Source organism: Ruditapes philippinarum, unplaced genomic scaffold (genome assembly GCF_026571515.1).
Source record: "Ruditapes philippinarum isolate M1 unplaced genomic scaffold, ASM2657151v2 ctg7429_1_1_1_1, whole genome shotgun sequence".
NCBI lineage: Eukaryota > Metazoa > Mollusca > Bivalvia > Venerida > Veneridae > Ruditapes > Ruditapes philippinarum.
Window position 1 is genome coordinate 26,128 of NW_026858834.1, and position 18,164 is coordinate 44,291.

General features: G+C 31.9%; 1 protein-coding gene across 1 annotated transcript; it reads left to right on the plus strand.

Moving 5' to 3' along the window:
* Positions 1-9,360: 9,360 nt before the first annotated feature.
* Positions 9,361-16,870, plus strand: LOC132754432 (uncharacterized; the record flags this gene model as incomplete). The annotated part of the gene is given in 2 exon segments (XM_060745060.1): positions 9,361-9,477; positions 16,342-16,870. Coding segments are annotated over 2 exon segments (533 nt in total), but the record flags the coding sequence as incomplete, so codon positions are not given.
* Between the last annotated feature and the right edge of the window lie 1,294 nt (positions 16,871-18,164).

Here is an 18,164-nt window from a genome sequence, read left to right on the forward strand (position 1 = left end):
GGAATGAGACATTGACTTGGGGAAATAACGTTTGTAAAATATATGCACTGTACTAGGAATGAGACATTGACTTGGGGAAATAACGTTTGTAAAATATATGCACTGTACTAAGAATGAGACATTGACTTGTGAAATAACGTTTGTAAAATATATGCACTGTACTAGGAATGAGACATTGACTTGGGGAAATAACGTTTGTAAAATGTATGCACTGTATTAGGAATGATACATTGACACGTGAAAAAACGTTTGTAAAATATATGCACTGTACTAGGAATGAGACTTTGACTGGTGATATAACGTTTGTCAAATATATGCACTGTACTAGGAATGAGACATTGACTGGTGAAATAACGTTTGTAAAATATATGCACTGTACTAGGAATGAGACATTGACTTGTGGAAATAACGTGTGTAAAATATATGCACTGTACTAGGAATGAGACATTGACTTGGGGAAATAACGTTTGTAAAATATATGCACTGTACTAAGAATGAGACATTGACTTGTGAAATAACGTTTGTAAAATATATGCACTGTACTAGGAATGAGACATTGACTCGTGAAAAAACGTTTGTAAAATATATGCACTGTACTAGGAATGAGACATTGACTGGTGAAATAACGTGTAAGATAAAACGCAATCGACAAGTCTACAAAATGCATTAACACATGATATAAACAAGGTGTTACAGTTATAAGATGTCACATATGACTTTATTCAAATTATTTCAATTTTGTAAATACGTTGTTACTGCATGTGATATGGTCCGAATTTTCTCCTTGAAGTATATATTATTAAGCTGAATGTTATTCTATGATCCGGGTGCATTATAAGTAAGTCTGAGAAATCTTGCATAAATTACAACAAAATTACATGAAAATTTACTCGGTTTGCTTGTATGACTTGATTGTGTCGGGGACTGCGTTCTGTGGATATCGCCTTGCCTTGATCTTTGTTCTCGTTTTCTTGTTATTGAGTCTGTACACGAGGAATGATGATAAAGTACAACATCCCTCACGCCCCATAGCACCGGCTTGAGTAGTACTTAATTTTCAACACATAAAGGTGTTGGTATCAATAATCTTGAAGGACAAAAACAAAACAACACTGAAATAGTACGGGGCAACATATTACATCTGCTACACAGAACTTGACACCTTCTGTTTTGAAGTATAAAAAATCGGCAAAAAAGGTGATATTTTGGTAGCATTAAATCACAGTACATTTGAAATAGAAAAAAATACTTACTTTTACATCCCTCACGCCTCTTGGTACCGGCTGGAGAAGAACTAAATTGGCAAAATTGTTGGAATCATTTAGAATCAAGCTATACTAAGTTGGTATTAAGTTATATCATCATCACTTTATAAGTGGAGATACATGTACCTCTTTAGCCCACTCAAGGATTGGGTTATGGCAATTCCAATTAAATTAAACATGTAACTGTGTTTATTTTATGATACGACAGAAAAATATATTGTAGCATATATAATTATAATATCATTTGGAGAAGCACTGAAATAAATCACATTATAGATTGTGCATTTGAATTGAGGTTAAATAATCCTGGGAGACTAATACTGTTTCTCTATGTATCAAATTACTTATCAAGAATGATTTCCCTTTAACTTGTTCATTTGGTAAACTAATCATGCATTTATATTAATCATTTTGCAAGGATAAATTCCCTTTGATCATCAATCAGATATACATCCACATAAATTAGTATTTTGAAAATGCGGCGGCTATGAAACAAGTTTTCTGTTTTCACATGAATTGATGTAACATTTTACAAGGTTACGTTCATTACCATCCATGGATACATCTTTGCTCTAATTACTATACCTGTATTAAAGGACAAAGGGACACCTGAGGTCTTCCTCAATCAATAGAGCTGGAAAGTCGTCTTGTGATCTGTTAAAAATGGCGTTATTTTTAAGGAAAGGCCTACATCGACTTAACCTGTAATAAGAAATGCAGCTCCCGAAACACAATTTGAGCATTCTCTTGTTAAAAAATCCAGAAAGAAAGTGATCCCTCGGAAGCATTTATCACAACAAAATTACATAAGAATTGCAGACTCGGTTTGATTGAGTCTGTACATTAGGGATACTGAATAAGTGCAACATTCCTCGCGCCCCTAGCACCGGCTTGAGCGGTACTCAACAGAGATTAATTCTCAACACTTAATAGAGCTGGTATCAATGATCCCGAAGGACCTGAAAATTTAACCACACGGAAGTGAAGTACGGGGCAACTTCTTACAGCTGCCACACAGCACTTGACACCTGCTGTTGTGAAGTATAAAAATCCGACATAAACCTCAGGTAGTATTTTGCCCATTGATGATCGAGTCTATTATATCTTTAAGTTATCTGAAACCGACCTCGGGTCATTTAACGCTGTATGGTATGGCAAATGATATAATTTAATTGCAGCTGTAATTATTTTCCTATTCTTTATTTTAAGTTGTAAACTGTTCGTGATCATTACAACAAAATGCTCCACGGAATCAAACGGGTAATAGCAGGTTATGTATGTTTGTTTGTTTCATTTTACGCTTTTTCCCAACAGTATTTCAGTCATATAGGCGGGTAGTTTCCTAACAATCGTTCCTGGATAGTTACACCAGTACTATACTATCTTCCTCCGCGCTAAACTACCAAAGCATTTCCCGGGAACCGAACCCACGTCAGAGAAGTAACTGGATTAGAAGTCATCGCCTCTAACCCCTCAACCACGGAGGCAGTGAAATAACAGGTACTAATTTCTAAAGTTATAGTTTTGTGAAGGATCTGCTTATGAATTTTTATGTAGATACAAATGTATGATGATAATGATTTCAGTATAAAATTGATAATTATGTATAATTATGATAATGAAGATATCATTATAATAATGAAGATATCAGAATAATAATGAAGATATCAAAATAATAATGAAGATATCAGTATAATAATGAGGATATCAGAATAATAATGAGGATATCAGAATAATAATGAAGATATCAGTATAATAATGAAGATATCAGAATAATAATGAAGATATCAGTATAATAATGAAGATATCAGTATAATAATGAAGATATCAGAATAATAATGAAGATATCAGAATAATAATGAAGATATCAGTATAATAATGAGGATATCAGTATAATAATGAGGATATCAGTATAATAATGAGGATATCAGTATAATAATGAGGATATCAGTATAATAATGAAGATATCAGAATAATAATGAAGATATCAGTATAATAATGAGGATATCAGAATAATAATGAAGATATCAGTATAATAATGAGGATATCAGTATAATAATGAAGATATCAGTATAATAATGAGGATATCAGTATAATAATGAGGATATCAGTATAATAATGAAGATATCAGTATAATAATGAAGATATCAGTATAATAATGAAGATATCAGAATAATAATGAGGATATCAGTATAATAATGAAGATATCAGTATAATAATGAAGATATCAGAATAATAATGAAGATATCAGAATAATAATGAAGATATCAGAATAATAATGAGGATATCAGAATAATAATGAGGATATCAGTATAATAATGAGGATATCAGTATAATAATGAAGATATCAGAATAATAATGAAGATATCAGTATAATAATGAAGATATCAGTATAATAATGAAGATATCAGAATAATAATGAGGATATCAGAATAATAATGAGGATATCAGAATAATAATGAAGATATCAGTATAATAATGAAGATATCAGAATAATAATGAAGATATCAGTATAATAATGAGGATATCAGAATAATAATGAAGATATCAGTATAATAATGAGGATATCAGAATAATAATGAAGATATCAGTATAATAATGAGGATATCAGTATAATAATGAGGATATCAGTATAATTATGATATCAGTATAATAATGAGGATATCAGTATAATAATGAAGATATCAGTATAATAATGAGGATATCAAAATAATAATGAGGATATCAGTATAATAATGAGGATATCAGAATAATAATGAAGATATCATTATAATAATGAAGATATCAGTATAATAATAAAGAAATCAGAATGACAATAAAGATATTGGAATAACAATCATACATCTTACTGCGTTTCATCATACATTTGTACCTACATAAAAAAATCATTCACATCAGAATGATAATGGTGATATTTAACGATAAAAAGATATATCAGAATGACAATGAAGATATCAGAATGTGAATGAAGATATCAGATTGATGGTGATATTAGAATTATAATAAAGATTTGTAATACATAATCTATGGATCACAAAATTGATCATCGGTAGAAAATATTTTAATTTCTGTTGATCCAGAAGTGTACTTGAACACTCAAATGTAAGGTAAGGTTTCAACTTTTTCAAAAAAAAAAAACTTGTGAAATTCATTAAAAAAAAAGATCGAAATTCATTTATATCCGTCTGACTTTCCTCTGTATTCACCATTTTATGATTTCCACACAGTGTGGACATATTTTTTTCCTGCGTGCGTCCTGACGTGGCGTAAACATCCATTTTGTACGAAGAAAATGCCATAAAACGGACTAAAACAGAAATATTTTGTAACCTCTTAACGCGAGACGTTGCAAGTGTGCATCGGAGTTTCATATAAAGAAGATAAAGAGATCATTTTCAATGGCTGTTACATTTTTTAAATCCAGGTGTCTATATTGTAGAGTTGCATTCAATGTGGGATCTGACATGTGATTTGAAAAGTTGTAGAAACATTTCTTTATTTATATAGGTAAAAAAAATAAACCACAACTCCAAGGCTCCTAGTTGCCTTATTAATTGATCTATTTATGTGATTACTCAGGTATTTTAGTCTTTTTTAAAAAATAATGTCATAGGGTACTTTTTACCTAATGTGCAAAGTTTTGCTGTTTTACCCCTTTTTATTGAAGAACTTTTGTCATTTCCTTGACTAGTCGCGTCAAAATGTTATCTTAAAGTCTCATTTCATCATTGTGTTCATTTATGACATAATGTATCTTAGTGTCTTATGTAAAAGTTTATTAGTATAGGATATTGCCTCAGGAAAGTCAATTATAAAATATTAAAAAGAAAACAGGTCATATTATATTTCCCTTCGGAGCTCCACTCTTGAGAAAGTTCCTTTTATCTGTACTCTTTGATATGGATTTTATAAATAACTGTTTATCCATCCATACTAGTAGATTTTGCCTCTTACACCTATAAACTCTAGACCTTACTTAATTAATACCAATAAATAACTGTTTATCCATCCATACTAGTAGATTTTGCCTCTTACACCTATAAGCTCCAGACCTTACTTAATTAATACCAATAAATAACTGTTTATCCATCCATACTAGTAGATTTTGCCTCTTAAACCTTTAAGCTCCAGACCTTACTTAATTAATACCACAGCTTAATTCTGAGATCCATATGTAGTACCGGAAGTGTAAAGAATTTAATGCATATCCTCTTATCCCTCAAAATTTCATTTTATTTCAGTTCCGCCCATCGTTTTCTCGTTTATAGTGCACAAGCATTGTTTTACTTTGGAACGATACGACGCTTTTCATGGAAAGCACGAACATACCATAATGAAAGTTCCATGATACCCGCCGTATTTACGCATCTGCGGATGTTTCTAAATTAAAAATTTCGCTGTTTTCATGTTTAAATGTTGAATTTTGCTTTAGCGATGCTAGAGAGCTTGGGCGGTAGCTTGCACATACCAGTACTTTCCAGGAAAAGACTCAATCAAACTGAGCTTGCAACGTTTTTTAATTTTGTGGTTTTGGGATTTCTTTAGGGATTCTGATTTTTGCTATTTTAATAATGTACCGGTATTATGGTTTTTTTTATTAATATGTTTAAAGAGCGTACACTTGTAATATATAATTATCACATACACGTGATTCTATATATAGTCGTATCGTTTTATGACCACTGATTGTTCAATGTTTATATGAGTGCATGGCGGGAAGATAATGGACATGCGCATTACTGTATAAGATAAAAAAAGTCGATATACAACAAATAATAATTGTTATTTCTGTAACTTTCCAATAACAAGCTATACTATTTGAGGCTGAAACACAAAAAAATGATACCACAAATTTAACTCATATACACGCGTTGTTTTCGCCCCTTTTACACCCCATTTCAGTGAAAAAAATACTCTATTTCGGCCTTAAACACTTGTTTTCGTTTGAGAATGTTTTATAAAAAGTGATCAAATTTTTCGGCGCCGCCCCATTAAGAAAATTTTTGACTTGTAAGAGGCTAAAAATTGTCTGAGGTCGATCTTAGGTAATGTGTAACCAACGTTTAAAGGCCTTTGACTTTTTTTCAATCCATTGATATTTCCTAATATGTTACCTTCATGATATAAAATGTTTTATTTTTATTATTATAATAATAATAATAATAATAATTATTATTATTATTATTATTATTATTATTATTATTATTATTATTATTATTATTATTGTTCTTATTATCATGCAGCACTTCGAAATCAGTTGGTAATTTTGAGATGTCCCATCGTTGCCTTGGTAACAGGAAATTTAAGAGTTAGTATGCCGTTACAAAGGCTATGCACGGTCGAGTCAACTTTGTGCCAAGTTTGATCAGTAATGAGTATTGAAGCATTTTGTCTAGTTTCATAGCAATTTTAGTTTGTAACAGGAGGCTTTTCAATGAAAACAGCAATGTTTCACAAAATGCCCATGAATACGGTGTATAATGGTTTAAGTTGAAATACAGTTGATTCAAGACCGGCTCCGGCGCATTGACCAGTTCCAAACAATCAAGCGAGCCATTCATGTAAACCACAATAAATAGTTTTGTTGTTTATTGACATTAACAAATAAATATTTTAGTCATTATTCTATTTCAGCTTCTAATATTTTTTGTCCGAAAATTGACTCTACATGAGGCAAAAATGCTGAAATCCATATCGGCATTTTTTATCGGTACATGCTATAATGTAAACTGAAAGAAAGGGACACATTTTATATATCGATGGAAAAGTTGTTATTTGCCATACAACTTCATCCAAAAATATATGCAAAAAAGTAAAAAAAGATATTCATACCTGTTTAATCCAGGAGACCTATTTTGACCAGTTTTGAACACGTACATGTATTTTTGATGACGGGATTATTATCAGACTGTACCCAAATGAAAACGTTTCCGCGTTTTCTGATTAGAAAAAAAGTTCTTTAATGTTGAAATATATGAATGAGTATATGTTAGAAAGTGTGCCAACATTTTATTTGAGTTATATGTATTAAATTAAAATCATGTATTTAAAATGCATGCAAGGAAAGTCGTTACTAAAAATATCCTACCATGTTATTATTTTATAACAAGTACTGTACGTGTAGTGTAATATTAATATACATTTATCTCTGAAAACTGAATAATGAAATAAAATGCAGAATATAGAGCAAAACAGAACATGGACATGGATGTCTGTGTCATTGTTGACAGATATTATTTAAACTAAAGATGTTTGTCAATGTGGATAAAATTAAAAACATAGATTATCTATAGAAAGTATTTACCAGTAATGGGACTAGAATGAGTGTTGTTCAAGCATTATTGCAAAACAAAAACTTATTTTCATCTTGGACATTGTATAAGGCCTTGTTTTAAACAGAACTTACCAGAAATAATGACAAAAATCAAATGCATGCAATGCAATTGCAGTTCTGCTTCATCTCACGCCAAGTATTGTGGTGCATTAAAGTTTACAATACCATATGCATGTATACCCAGAATGAATATTAAAATAATAAATCAGACTTAAAAATTTTGGCTGTGTACTTACTTAGTTTAAGTATTAGCTCGCAAAAATAGTCAAATTCTACGTAGGTAATATTACAAATGGCATTTGTAACGTTATGTGCACCGGACCTTGCTTCGGAAATGGTGAAACCAACCAGATTCAATCAAGCAGTATTCTTACTAATAAAAGAAAGATAATATACAAAATGTATTTTCCGATAATTGTTAGGTTTGAAGTCGAATCAAATATCAACTAGCTAGCAGGTACATTTTTTAAACCAACTATTCGGAACCGGTAAAACGACAGTATCACATTTTTATTAGATTTATTTTATAACAAAGTAAAATATACATTGTATTTTTTTAAACCAAAACAAAATGCTGAGGCCATTATCATACTTAATTTTATTGCATTAAGAACACATAAATTTACCGAAACGCTATATAATTTTATGTAAATCATTATATAATACATTTTACCATTGAGTTTTTTTAGTTAATATAGAAAAACAATCAAAACAAAATCTATTATTTATAAGTCCAATGTTTTCATGCTATTTTTGCCTCATCATTTAGAAAATTAGAAATATATATAGCCATAGAGGGAAAATACATTTTACTGGTAAGTGAAGGACACTATTTAGTGTTTTGAGGCCTTTATGAATCGCGCATGCGCTGTTAAATTGAAGAAAATATCAGTATGGCGGAGGTTAGTCCCGGATAAGATTTTTCTTAAAATTTGAAGAAATTGATGTAAGTATCTTTTAAATCTTGTAGCCGTTATGTTACATATTTTATACTGAAACGAAATGATTACTTCATGAAACAGAAATAACTAATGTGCCAACACAAATTACAAAAAGTTAATAATTAAAAACGAAAGTAGATTTATGAAAAACTGGGGGAATTCCCACATTAGGCTAATACTTATAAATGTTTCAAATGGAAAGGCAACACCCGTTTATTAAGCATTTATAAATCATATATGTTATCTGAAATCATAATTTTGATGAATACTTTATTTAACTAATTTTATTAGGATACAGTAGATCTTAACAGTGATTTTTTTACCTCTGCATCCTGAGTCCAGGACTCATTGAATTTGCTGTGGATGCAAAGTTTCAAAAAATGTGCATCTTTTGGATGCATACTTTTTCTGAGTTGGGAGTCCTGTCTTACAGGAATTTGGTAATAACTTTTGATTAATCTAAAACTAATGGAAATAAACTTATTTAAACTATTTGACAGTTTTGAATAGTTTCAGTATCAGAAGCATTGTAATTAATGTAGAAATCAAATTCATTTTTTCTTCATTCCATTGTTAATATACCTTTCATATCACTAAAGCAATATTAAGCCTTGTAACTTGGATTTTTCTGCTAAATTTTGAGACTCATAGAATTATAACCCAGTGAGTCCTAGGACCCACACTGATGAGTTTGTAAAAAAATCACTGGATCTATGATAATTTTCCAAAAGGTGTTCAGCGAAAACGAAAGAAGAAATTATTAACCAATTATTTCGTTCTAAATTATTTCGAATTCAGACCTGAATCTAACCAGTTTCTGACCTCAATTCAACCAATACAAGGTGCAGGACGTGAAGTGGTTGCACACTTGGTTCAAGCGAGCGAATTGGTTGCAAACTTGACATTATGGCAAACATGGCGTGAGTTTTTGAAATGGGTAAACAAATTTTTGCCAGGCAAATGGGTTTCTTTGATATTTTAAAGTTCATTAGTATGTCTATTCCATAATTCCATATATATGAATATAAATAATATCAATAAATAAATTTCAAATTCAATAAATACCACATGTCAAATTTCAAAATATCTACATGATCAATTTATATCTTCAATAACTTCGTCAAAACCAGGGCATTTTTTGTCAAAATTGTGAAGGGGCCTGGGCCTGTTCATTTTGTGAAAAAAAGCGCGATGTGTCTTGAAATTGTGAAAAAAAAACCTGTAAATTGAAAACAGTAATGCATTTTTTTTTCAGACTTGAATTGACTTCTATTTTGTTTTATTGACATGCTGTTTCAAAGTTTAAGGTGTCTTTCTTTTGTAATTTGTATTTTTGAAATGTTCAATGATTTGATTATAGTCCTCTTCAGAGACTGAGAGTATGTATCCTTTCTACTATTTATCCTATTTTATCACCATCAATTTAGTCATTTGTTCCGATGGTGGCGATCCCATTTCATGGGATGAAGGTACAGGACAAGGTTTCTCAACTACCATTATTTTACCATGATTGGATTCGATCATTTGTACCAATTATGGCGGTCGGAGGTACAGGACACGATTCTGTAATTACCGAATCTGGTGGTAACATTTCTGCCCGGTTGTCTTAAGTTTTTGTTTTTATATGCCGAAATTTTGTTCTTGCGTTTTCTATTGTATTTCCCATTTCGTGACATATTGAAACCGGAAATGTCGCGCAATGAACGCTTGATTATAATTTCTGACTAGTCTAAAATCCGCTTCAAGCCGGTATTTTCAACCCAGTAAACATGCGCTATTACATTTAACTCGATTAAAACTACGTGTTTGCAATTAGCAAAAATCAAGTGTTACCGAAAGTAAACAATAATTTGAGGAGAACAGATTAGAAGTCGAAGTCCTGATATTTTGTGAAATCTCTTTTGAGATTGTGAATTTTTTTCCGCCGCATTGTGAAAAAAAAGTGCAATTTCGAATTGTGAAGGGGCCGATCATCGGCCCCTGTTATAGAAGGAAAAAATGCCCTGATTAAACAGAATCAAGGATGCTGAAACCTTTAACCAAGTGTGGCATATATATTGCATTATGGAACAGACATACCAATGAACTTCAAAATAACAAAGAAACCCACTTGCCTGGCAAAAATTCGTTCACCCGTTTCAAAAAATCACGCCATATTTGCCATTATTTCAAGTTTGCAACCAATTCGCTCGCTTGAACCAAGTGTGCAACCACTTCACATCCTGCCCCTTGCAATATATAACAATAATGTAACTAAAATGTGTCCATAATCTGACCAAATTCAGACATTCCGAAAAGTAACAGGTAAATCTGTTCTTATTTTATTAAATCTATATACATGTATATGATATAAACAATAAATACACGTTGTCGCCTCCCATTACCAGCATGGGTTCGTAAAATGCATTTACACGTGTAAACTGTATAAAATATCCTCCATTGATTCCATCAAAGTTATTGTAGCAGTTAATATATGAATCAGGGATCATCGATCTTGGGGGGAAATTTTAGGGAGAAGGGAAACAACCCAATGTGTATGCATTAACGAATTATACACAGGGTGGACCGTATCAGGGCGGACCGTATGTTTGGACGAGCGGACCATATTTTGGGACGGGGTGGAACGTTTTTACCGGGAATAAACTTTAACCTTTACTTAATGCAGTTTATTGATTAAAAATATTTTTTAGGATATTATTAATAACCACATTGAGTTGGATATTATGCAGGTGATAATTGACCAATATTACATGCCATTGTTTGTTAAATATAAGATGGAAAGCCGCTAAAATTGAAATTCTTTATTAAACAATATGATACAGAAAATACTTGTTATTCACATCTGATATTGTGAAACACAATACAACACAATAACGTAAAATTTTTCTTTAACGAAGTGCTTGTTTGAGGGGAAAGATTGCTATTTTGTTTATAGTCTGTAGAAATACACATAGACAGTATAAGTCAAAATATATCCTTTATTGACAGTCCAAGAAATTATGTTACAAATACAATGTATAATAATAAGAATTCTCAATACATGCACATCAATATATAAAATTCTTGACAATTTATTTCAATATAATAACAATTATTTATTAAAATTAAGTTGGGGAAATAATTATTCACTTAGCATTATGAGAACATTTTGATAATTAAAATAGGTAACAGGTACCATGTCAACAAAATGTATATGATAAAATACTTAATTTACATTACAAAAATCAATGTTCAATCACAGTATTCATGTGTTCCAAAAATATAAGTCAAGCTATGAAAAATATGTTGTAAGTAAAACATAAAGTTACATTTTAACAAGTCAGAGACTAAAGTAAGTCTACAAAATTTCATGTCCTATAGATTTTAGAAAAAGAGTTAAAATATAAAATAAAGTTTAACATGAGTTAAAATATAAAATAAAGTTTAACATACCTGTAGAAATACACATAGACAGTATAAGTCAAAATATATCCTTTATTGACAGTCCAAGAAATTATGTCTGTCTAACTTAAACTGTCTCTTTTATAGGTATGTTTTGGAATTGTTTGAAAAGTAGAATTAATTTATTAATGGGTTTTCACTTTGAAGTTATAAATGTCAAAAACTAAGAAAGAAACAAAGCTGTGATATTTTACTCAGCTATTATTCTGTATTTGTTTGTATTTACTCTATAAAAAAACAGTCCATCTGTTAAACTCTATAAAAAACAGTCCATCTGTTAAACAAAGAAAAGTGCTAAAAAGACCTAAAGTGCTTCCTAGGCTTAAGCAAAATGTGTTGATTAAACAATATCTTAAGTATGTTTGACATGTTAAGAATGATGGTTTCTATCCCAAAGTTTGAAAAAGTTATTACTGTAAAAAATACATGTTATTTTAAGGTTTAAATTTGAAAATACAAACAAGTAAACTATAGATACAAAAATGTACAAAAATATGCATTATGTAATATAAAAATATAACTCATATTTGGGGTGCCTTATAATATGATACAGAAAATACTTGTTATTCACATCTGATATTGTGAAACACAATACAACACAATAACGTAAAATTTTGATTCTTATTAATTTATTATTATTTCTTTGTTTTCATATTGTAATTAAGTAATATAAATAATCTATTTTCCTCTATACAGCGAAATTTAATGTTATGAATGGTATATATAAAAAAATAGTACAATGAAGGTAATTATACCCCCGCACAACAAAGTTGTAAGGGGGGTATCCTGGAATCAGCTTGTCCGTCCGTACAGCTGTCCGGCCATCCTTTCTTCTTTTTTTTTCTGCCCAATAACTTAAGATTCCTTTGACCCTTAGTCTTCATATTTGGCATTGAGGTTAGTCATGATTAGTAGATGACCCCTATTGATTTTGAGGTCAAAGGTCAAGGTCACAGGGGCCTTGACTTCAAAAAGCTTGTTTGCCCAATAACTTAAGATTCCTTTGACCTACAGTCTTTATATTTGGCATGGAGGTTAGTCATGATTAGTAGATGACCCCTATTGATTTTGAGGTCACCAGGTCAAAGGTCAAGGTCACAGGGGCCTTGACTTCAAAAAGCTTGTCCACCAATTAACTAAAGATTCCTTTGATCCACAGTCTTCATATTTGGCGTGGAGGTAAGTCATGATTAGTAGATGACCCCTATTGACTTTGAGGTCACCAGGTCAAAGGTCAAGGTCACAGGGACCTTGACTTCAAAAAGCTTGTCCGTCCTATAACTTAAGATTCCTTTGACCCACAGTCTTCATGTTTGGCATGGAGGTTAGTCATGATTAGTAGATGACCCCTATTGATTTTGAGGTCAAAGGTCAAGGTCACAGGGACTTTGACTTAAAAAAGTTTGTCTGCCCAATAACTTTAGATTCCTTTGACCCACAGTCTTCATATTTGGCATGGATGTTGATCATTATGAGTAGATGACCCCTTTTGATTTTGAGGTCACTGGATCAAAGGTCAAGGTCATAGGGACCTTGACATCAAAAAAGTTTGTCCACCCATTAACTTTAGATTCCTTTGACCCACAGTCTTCATATTTGGCATGGATGTTGATCATGACTATAAGGTGACCCCTATTGATTTTTAGGTCACTGGGTCAAAGGTCAAGGTCACAGGGACCTTGACAAAAAAAGCTTTTCTTCTCAATTGCTAAAGAATGTCCTGTCCGCAATGTATTGATTTTGACATTTTCACATTTGAAGCATGTAGAATACATAACTTAGCAATGCACTGGCTTAGTAACCTCAGATTTGGCAGGGAGGTTGTCCTTGAACTCTAAATGGCCACTGTTGATTCTGACAAAGTGGTATGTGGGGGTATTCACGCCATGATAGTGGCAGTTTCAAGTTTATATTTAACATTGAGGGCATAAGGAAAATAGTTTTATATATGAGATTTTCTCAAACCATTCACATTAGCTTATACAACCTATTTTATACTTATAATTGTATGGGTCAATATCTATAATAATGAATATAAAGTTAGATTAATCCACAATCCACCTTATGTGTGTGTGCACATGATTAAAATATTAATATCATATGAAGATTTAACAAGTTTTAGATCGATGTTAATTTTTTAAATTCAAATCTGTTCAATATGAAAATGCTTATAATTATGACATGTTTAGGATAATAATGATGCCAAAATATATATAGAAAATTAAATAGCAATATTTAATTCGAAAATATACATTGTCCGCCTCGTCTCGAGTCACGGTCCGTCCTGTCCCAAAATATGGTCTGCCCCGCCCTGGTATGGTCTGTCCTGTCTCACGGTCTGCCCTATCCTACATGTACCACCGCATTATCATGCATGACCAATTGGCTGTACATCCTTTAACTATAATATAAACACAATTAACAACACTTATAACATTTCCACAGTTTATTAATTAATAGTAGATCTGGCAATGGCCTCTAAACGTTTTTGACCTGCAAATATGGATAAAAACAAATAATTTATAAGATTTCTCTAAATATTTGTTTCTATGTTTTCATGTAGATTTGTTGTTAATGTCACGGATTTATATTACAGGGATCGGTCACTCCAAGTTAACTCTATATAAATTTCCCAAATATCTTGTCGCGCACCCGATAAAGGTACACCGATCGATAAATTTATTGCCACTAAGCGTACATCATCTAAATGCCTGTTCGCAACGGATACTTACTTTACAAAATACCATACAGCTTTTCCATTTATTATTCGATTTTGGAAATTTAAAGTTTATTTTGAAGAAAAATACTTGTTTAATTCAAATATCTTAATTTATTTTTTAAAGATACAGACTATCTGTTCGAAACGACGATTATAAAGTTAACTTGACGAAATCCGCGGTGAATTTACCTTTTTTATATAAAAAGCAGATATTTGAAATTTATTATTACGGTAACATAATTAATTCAATTTCAAAATATAAAAGAAGCCTATGCAAGTTATTCACAGATGATCAAAGATGTAATATTTAAGATTTATTGGGTTATGTAGTCAAATTTATTGACACACAATTGTTTTATGGGTAAATGTATTGCGGGCTTAACAATTCGCTCAACATGTAAAGTAAATTTATTCTTTTTTTTTTTCAGTACAAAATATTGTTGATATTGTCAATTTTGCCATTTTCATAGAATATTTAAATTTCCGTCATCATTTATATCATCATTATTTTTTTGTAAATCTGTTTTCAAACGTCGATGCAGTGAAGTAGACAATCAGCGTAACAGTAAAGTTGTAACTCCCGTGTGGCTGTCTCGATTTCGGCCTTTTTTAATGTCACTCGTATACATGTATTTAAATTATTCTCTTTTTTTTTGAATGCCTGTAGAAAAATGTCTTCTTTACATTAAAATGATGATTTTTTTTTGTGATCCAAGTCTCGGCATTTCTTTGGTAGGGAATACACATGTGTAAACATCAAAGATTGGCAGATTCTTTTGAAGAGCAGACTAGTCAATTGTCAGAGGTCATCATGGGTGTAAATTTTGCGTATGTTATTTAAGTTGGAAACATATTGATTATATCTCATTTATTTATTGATGCTACTTTGTTGTTTTCGTGTATTTTCGCACAATTGAAAATTGACAGTCTGCGATGAATTTTCGTTAAAGTTTAAAATTTTTAAAACAGGGGGCAATTATCTGCCCTTTAGAAATTTAAGAAGACAAATGCTGGGTGTGTTTTTTTTCAGACGTACATATGTATTTTAGTAAATTACCGTGTGACGATATTTGGCAGCACAAATTGCACCCGATCGGGTGATAACAGAAAGTCAAAACTGTATCAGGGACGTTTCCGTGACAATGATGAATCCAACCGTAAAATAATCGCAGGGATTGACGGACTTTAGTAAATTGTTTAAGCTGTACTACATACATTTATGGAAAGTAGATTTATAATTGATATCGAGTTGTGTTTGTTTTTTCTTTTATGGTTTGTAAAGTTTCCTTGCTTATAAAAGAAAAAAGACACACAAATGTCTCGAGATGACGTCTAACGTACATGTCTTCCAAGTTCTACTTGAGACGTAGAAATGGTTGAATTGATTTTTGCCGCTCAATGAGTAACAATTAATATCTACTTCTGATATTATGTGATGACCTTTTCTAACAGCGAATCATAGATGAGTAATCTAGCTGGTGCCAATATGGCCCTCTAGTGATAGTAGCAATGCCTTCATTGTAAGTCAAAGTTCATGTTCCCTTAACTGGGGCCAGTTTTCAGGGCATACAAGTGTTTGTGTAATAATGGTTTTCCTTGGATTCTTACAAATTGTAGTTAAAAATATTTCTTTTTTTCTAGAAATCAAGATGGCACATGAGATACATTTAAAGAACAACAAATACCGGCAGTGGGTTAAGGCTGGCCTAGGCTTGGGTTATCTTAAAGAGGGACTTGCGCCATTTTGTGATGACATAGGAAGACAGCAGCACAACGATATTATAAACAAAATACAACAAACAAAGACTCCTCAACCAAACGTACCATGTGGCGCCTGTCAGATAACAACTCTACAGCCAGATCATGTCCGAGTCTCAAAAGGGATATGTCCCCTCAAACAAGATAAATGTAACTGTTGTTTTCCTAATAATAAGAGACCCTGTCCAAACAATATATGTGGTGCCATCTATGACAGCATTATACAGTATCATGCATCAATGCCACCAGTACCTTTTTGGAAAAACAGTGATGTCCAACAGTGGTCGACAGAACCATGGGAGGTTTGCAAATGTTTTATAAATGCTCCTGGGTACAAGGACAAGATATCAGCAGTCGACACCGATTGCACTGGGTTGCTTCATGTTATCATAAATAACAAGTACTTTCATAGCCATGTTACCGGACCAAACAATCTTTTTTCAAAGGTAACTCCATTTGTATACTTAATGTTTATTTTTAATTTTGTAGAATACAGTACTGGATACTTGAAACCCGCACAATTCGCGTATTCGCGGCGAACCCTCGTGCTTTATAACGCAAGCAAATTCGCGGCAACTTGAGACAATTCCTGCTAAATCAACTTGCGACGATTTTGTCGTGATTCGCTGTGAATAATACATGTTACTTTGTATGATAAATGTATGTTACAAGTACTCTATGAACTTGAAACCATTTGTATTTAAATGATATACATGTACATGTATGAATGAAAATTAATTAGTAGATGTACATGAAGTTGTATTAAGAAAATCTTGTAATTTTTTGTAATTAGCTCGACTTTTCTATGAAAAGGGGAGCTATCCTACTCGCCCCGGCGTCGGCGTTGGCGTCACACCTTGGTTAAGTTTTTCGTACCACCCCACTTTATTTCAGAAGTATTACAAGTATGGCTTTGAAACTTACCATACTTGTTCACCATCATAACCTCCATCTACAGACAAGAGTACATAACTCTGTCAAGGTTTTTGACAGAATTATGGCCCTTTTTTGACTTAGAAAGTGTATTGAGCTTGGTTAAGTTTTTTGTACCACCTCACTTTATTTCAAAACCATTGGAGGTATTGCTTTGAAACTGACCATACTTGTTTACCATCACGACCTTCATCAACAGACAAGAGGACATAACTCTGTCAAGGTTTTTGACAGAATTATGCCCCTTTTTGACTTAGAAAATACATTGAATATGGGTAAAATCCACTTATTGCCTTAACCCTTTGAGATATTGCTTTGAAACTTTTAATGCTATTTCACATCATTACCCCCATCTGTACGCAAGAGAAGGTAACTCTGTCAGGGATTTGTTTTAAAAATTAAGGCCTTTTATCGACTTAGAATCTTGGTTAAGTTTTTTGTACCAGTCAACTTTTTGACTGAACTGGTTGAGATATTAAATTGAAAGTTGGAATACTTGTTTACCATCATGGTCCCAAACATGGGCAGGAGAAGGTAATTCTGTTAAGGATTTTATTTGAATTATGGCCCTTTTTGACTTAGAAACTCAGTTAAAATTTTCATTCTTGTCCACTTGTTGACCTAACCATTTGAGATATTACTTTGGAAGTTGGAGTTCTTATGTGCCATCATGAGACCTATCTGTAAGCAAGAGAAGATAACTCTGTGAAAATGTTTCTTGATTTGTACTTAGAAATTCCTAGTTAAAGTCTTGTGTGCCCTTAACTGTCAAA